Below are 6,000 nucleotides of genomic sequence, written 5' to 3' on the forward strand. Positions count from 1 at the left end.
CTGGTTCAATGATTCACCGCGAAAACAGCAAGTGATTGGACGGCCCAAGTACTCGAGAGCCGTTTTACTTTGCGCTTCCCACCTCTATACTGAGAATGTTTAGAGGTGGGAATGTATGTATACTGAGAACTGCTTTCAGTTCATTTAAGTAATGCTTTTACTGTTCTAGAAGTAGGTTTTTTATTATAGCAAACTGACGGGTGGGACTCCTTAGTACATGCATGTACGTTTTTATATGAATGGTAAATAAAACAACTACATAAATTAGTGTAATCAATATAATATTCGACTGCGCCTTTGTTTAGTATTGCTTTCGATTTCTAAAGTTTTATTTTATGGGTAGCTGATTTATTTAAGAACCGAAATAAAACAAACATATTATATTTATATAAAACTAGCATTTCTTTACTGAAACCAGGACTAGCATATCGTATATCTATTGAAAAGTCATTTACAAATTTTATAAACATACTATCGGGACTTTCATATTTTATACATTATATACATTCTTGGAATGTCCTTTAATCTAAGAATGTATTAGCACTACGTCGATTAAGCGAAAATAAAAAACCTTGGAGCTGATTTTCCAGATACCCTCTGAAAATCTTACAAACCGAAAACCACAAAACTTAAAACCATTTTTGTTTTTAAATGGACTTTTTTTTTCTATATTTCAGCTGTGTATATATACATTCTCATGGTGTCCCTAATATTAGGATAACAGAGAATGAGAATGTTGCGACATTTGCAATATGCATTGTTTCGCAAGCTGGCTCTTCTATTCTCGACCATCTTCTCTGTCGATGCCTAGGGTCTGTTGGTCATTGTAAATTTAATTAACTTCAATTTGGCCGATTGCCCGCCTTACCTGTTAGGTAGCTCACTCTCTTGGCCATCTTCCAAATGATTACATTCACTGAGCTGTCAAAGATAAGTTATTTTAGATATCTCGACATTGAAATCTAGAAGCACCGCGTGTGGCGATGAGTGTATGTGCCATACAAATGTGACACTCGTACATTATGAATTAAGTGTCATTTTACACGTTATGTCTGTTATTTGTTAGACAGTCAGCTCTATTATTAACAAAGCAAGTAATTGGAAGTTTGGAACTCAATTATAACCAAAGGACATTTTTAAATCAGTAAATCACCTCTATATCTGTTGATTGACAGATAACAAAATCATTTTGTATATAATTATATAACTTAATTTTTTAATAATTAGATAACTTAATTAACTAAAAAAACACAACTGCATGTGATTTTTTCAAAAAAATTAAATCTTCTAATTTCTGAATACTTTAAACTGAGAAACTTGATGAAGTATCCTAACAAATTATTCCATTATTAAATCATTGATCATTTTTGCGCTATTAATACACATCCCAATTTATAATCGTGACGTTGTTAATTAGCGTCATTTGTCAAATTTGGTTTAGTAACAGCGAATTTAGTCTAATAATAGCGAATTACGAAGTAATTTGGATCGATTACGGAAGATTATTCAAAATGGAAACTCGCGCTGATTGTTATTAGTTCCAATTAGGATGATTCATCATTTGAATGATAGTTTTTTTAAACATTGCTTTAACTTTTGAAAGAATGATACAATTAATAGGTAACACTAAAACTGGTTTACGTTGCAGATCGTGCGCTATGAAAAGAAACTAATTATGAAAATAAGTTGTGAGTTTGTTTCACGTAAATTGGCAAAAGAATTTTTAAAACATATTTTATAAAAATACAGTTTTATTCTAATGTGTGTCTGTGTAATAATTATCATTTTAGACATTTGTAAGTTGTTTCATAAACAGACACGATCTATAAATTTATCAAAAGTCATGCTTTTATCAAGAGTAACAATAAATAAGCATTAAATCGCTTCGCTGTGTCCAGAAATCGCTTGGCGTTGAGAATGGAATAATTACCTCTTTGTAAATTGTGCACTCTTCTAATTTGGTGATAAAAACAACAGATCCATACATTTAGTAATATTAGTAATAGAGAAACGCAAGCGAAGGGTTGCAATAAAACAAATGTAGTTTAAACTTAACAGTTTATTGTCTTAACTTACTCAATCAAGACATTAAAATAGGAATGCGGACGGCTTCCGATCAGCTCGTAAGTCTACAAGTAAACCGCGAAGCGGTTATCAAAGGAGACTGCATTACACCAACGAAATCCTGTAACATCGATAGAAAGGTCACGCGGGGACGACTGAAGCGGAGTCCGCGAAGCCATGTCAAGCGAAGGGTGTTAAAGCGAAGCTACACGTTGACGGTGTTAAAACCAAGCGTGGAATACTTCCTTGAGATTAGGGATTTGCTGTGGTAACGGTGGAAACGGGCGCCTGACGAGATGTGGCGAAGGAGAGACGTGTCCTTGCTGGAGGATCGCGCTAGCAGCGAGTTATTAGTTTTGGAGAGGTATGTGCGCAGTGCGCGCTCGCCCCATGTCTGCGCACGCGGTTGTTCCACTGGCAGCCCCTTGTTCCGTCTGTCTAGGTAGTTGATCACGTCATCATAGTAGTTGTGTTGGTAGTCGTACAGGTAATTATATTGGAGGAATTTGGGCCTGCAATTGTTAATTATCCAGTTCAAATTGGGCTCACCATTGCATACTGTTTCATGATAAGGGTGAATGTAAACTCTCTACATGGCTTACAAACAGTATGGTAAAGTTATTAGGGAAGACGTACCTGACCCAATGTTTGAATATCAGTTTCCTAGGTTCTTGTCCTTTTACAATGCCTTCGGGTGCTGGTGGTTCTGCTTCAACGGGAGCCTCTTCCGGAGCAGCTTCTGCCGGTGCTTCCTCTGGGGCAGGCTCCGGAGCGGGAGTGTCTTCTTCTATCACGTCATCCCACATCTCGCTCGGGGGTACTCTATAGATGAAAAATCACTTCGTTATTTACTCTGAACACTGCACGGTGGTTTGCTTTGTTGCACTTGAACTTGAGCGAAAGTACACAATTGTGGAACGCGTATCACAAGTTGCGGAACACAGACCTAACTGGGATCGGAGAAGCGTGTGGAGCGGATGATCGTTCGTGTACGACTGATCAGATCGTCCCCTGAGTGCGCACGCAACCTCCCGATATATCTCCCTTCGACCCCACCTGGCTGTCGCAAGCGCTACTATGTTTGTAAGAGCTGCCAATGATGTTCTGTCAATGCGTTGACCGTGCATCGTATCGGCGAATTCCTCATCGTTTTCGAGTGATGTGCCAAAAGTTGCATTTTTTACGTTACACGCCCGCGCCGACTAGGAAATTGCTCTGATGATTGATGCGCTTACAGTTTCGCACTGAGTAATTCTTGCGTGATACCAATTTAAAATTTTGTGACTTCTCTCTTAAATAAACTTAAAAGTTTCTAATAATTGAGATTTACACGAGAAATAATATGTTTTCCTTGTATGTAGATAAATATTGGGTAGATTATTTGATCAAATTTAAAATATTTATTAAAACAAAGTATGAGTATAACAATCATTTAATCATGCCATGGTGGTTTTTAACTGCTTAATATTCCATATTTTGGAAAAATGTTATTATAGTGTCCTTTACTGTCATCGAGCAAATATTACCTCGCGAGGCTTAGTTCAACGATTCAGCGATAAAGTAATTAGTCCAATGAGTACTATCTCGTGATCCAAAAAGGCTTATATGGTAAGGTAAGGTAAAGTCACATGTATGTTAAACCGGACGAATCTCTAACTCATTGTGACAAGAGGCATGTGTTGTATGTAGCATTACATTGTCAGCTTCCAAATTTGATTTTGGTTCATGCTTACCTAGAACCAGGAAATAACGGTACAAAGAATACGATACCAGACAACTGGTGTGATTATGTGGAATATAATATACTTACTCCTACTTGTAATCAATGAAGCTGTGGTAGTCTAAGTCTCACAACTCTCGGAAAAAGTGCAAAGTTCTCAATCCGCATTATGTCGGGGTGGCGGTCTACGACCAAAACAGTCTCCTGAGAGGAGATACGTGCCCAGCAGTGCAACGTACAAATGAGTTGATGATAAATCAGTAGAGATAAATGTCATGTGAAATCCAAATAAGGCCACGTTGTGTTGCATACTGCACTATTTTTATTCATAGTTTTTATTGATGATAAGGACGACTATATTAAGCTTGTTTACTTGTGACATTCGAATGTCTCCCGCTGATCATCAGGTGACATTTCTAGACAACTTGAATAAATAAGAATGATTTTTTTTAAAACTATAAATAAATGTGTTTTTTAAACCAACCTTAAAATTGATTAGGAGACCCATGGGCTGGCGGCCACCATGACCAAAGTAAATATGGAACGTTGGCAATATTTTGGGCATTTTAATAGAATATACGTAAAGTTTCAAATTCACGTATTTTCAAATCATTAGTATTATTTAAAAAATGTTTTGCAGCTACAGTTCATATCATCCTAATAGACCTACTAATTATACAGCTTGAGACCTAATCAATTAATTGAGAGGATTAATGAATTAAATGTATTGAATTCAATGAAATCAATGAGTAATTATCCAACGAGTATCTTCGGGTAATTATATTGCGTATTTTATATTGAGTATGACTCATTAACATTTTATCATATACTAGTTCTTATTTTTAGTTAACTGGCATTTATTAATAAACATATCCACCATTATACTGTCCTCCCTGTATTAACTAATGCATTTGCATTTTGGTAACTTTCAATGTATTGGCACCTAAAACTTTTTTTCACTGCAAAATGTCGATTAAAAAACCGCGTAAGTACCTATAGTTGGGTTGTGGATCTCCTTTAATAACTCAATTTCGCTTGAAATATCTATTACGTTAGTTATGGTAACGCTGTATATACATTGGTTAGAAAAAGGCAAAATAATAAGTTTAAAAGTTCCATCAGAATTACCACAATGGGATTCCGTATAAATAAAAAATGTGTTATTTTATTTTTGCTATGTTTGCGGTCGGCGGCAACGAAGCTTTGCGTGGCGGGTTGGCGAATTTCCACGTTCCACTCTGATGTTACGCATGTTCACGACGGCGTAACTCAACTAATAACATTTTTTGTTGTGTTGGCACTCAACTATTAAAGATATTATGAAACTGAAAACGTAGAACAACATACGTTTGAAACGAATGCCTTCACCTAATTTATCTCAATTACACAACTGTTTGTCATTTCATTGTTACTTTTAAAATATATATATTGAATGTGACCCCGTGGATTTTAAATAATTTGTTATGTAATATTTTACAATTATTAATCATTGAAAGTCAATGTTATTAATACAAAGATCAAACATTAAGAGCCTATCGACACGGTGTATTTTATATGCGCCGACGACGTGCGTTTAGAGCCTCAAACAGAAGAGTGTGGCGTTTGTGTCTATACAAAAGCGCGTAAAACGCTATCGTTTTACGCGATTTTGTACAGACAGTCGCCCGCGAGGATCCCGTTCGAAGCTTGTCTTTGTTGAACATCGCGTTGCAAGCAAGAAGCTTGTATATACTATATTGGAGTTTACCCTTACAATTTTGATGTTGAAGACAACTTTTCCTGCGATTTTTTATCCTTTTCACAGTTTGTGTTTAGTGTAACACACAGAAAAAATTCCTTCCATCCAGCCGGATTCGAACCGACGTCTCCTAGCTTAGCGTGGCAGACGCTATACCAATTAAGCACGTCTGGCACCACTGCTGTATGACCGCCATACAAGCGTTTTTTCGCAAGCGATGAAAATTTGCTCTAATCCGACTGAAAATCGGTATGTGGCGTTCTCTATGGTGTTTGAGTATAATTTGCGGTCAAAACTATTTTTGTTATCATTTTTCAATATGGCTGCCATACAAGCGTTTTTTGGCGGCAGATTAACATTTGCTAAACCGACTGAAAATGGCACGGCGTGTCTTCAATTTGGGGTAAATATTTCGTTTCCACCGATTTACGATATATATATATATATATATATATATATATATATATATATATATATA

The 6,000-nt window shown here is 36.2% G+C and overlaps 1 protein-coding gene across 1 annotated transcript; it reads right to left on the bottom strand.

The window, feature by feature from the left end:
• Positions 1-2,226: 2,226 nt before the first annotated feature.
• LOC113240599 (flightin) lies at positions 2,227-3,130 on the bottom strand. The gene is made up of 3 exons (XM_026477938.1): positions 3,011-3,130; positions 2,701-2,886; positions 2,227-2,576 (listed from the first exon to the last, which is right to left on the bottom strand). Exons 2-3 carry the CDS (start codon positions 2,868-2,870, stop codon positions 2,270-2,272), a joined length of 477 nt encoding a protein of 158 aa, XP_026333723.1. The 5' UTR covers positions 2,871-2,886; positions 3,011-3,130; the 3' UTR covers positions 2,227-2,269.
• Between the last annotated feature and the right edge of the window lie 2,870 nt (positions 3,131-6,000).

The sequence above is a fragment of the Hyposmocoma kahamanoa genome, unplaced genomic scaffold, assembly GCF_003589595.1.
Source record: "Hyposmocoma kahamanoa isolate Upper Pololo Valley unplaced genomic scaffold, ASM358959v1 100021, whole genome shotgun sequence".
Lineage (NCBI taxonomy): Eukaryota > Metazoa > Arthropoda > Insecta > Lepidoptera > Cosmopterigidae > Hyposmocoma > Hyposmocoma kahamanoa.

Bases quoted from the DNA above. Each gene is read 5' to 3' on its own strand.
- LOC113240599 (XM_026477938.1), bottom strand. From the start codon at position 2,870: ATGTGGGATGACGTGATAGAAGAAGACACTCCCGCTCCGGAGCCTGCC. The intron at 2,577-2,700 runs GTACGTCTTCCC...TAACAATTGCAG, and splicing joins ATATTCAAACATTGGGTCAG to GCCCAAATTCCTCCAATATA.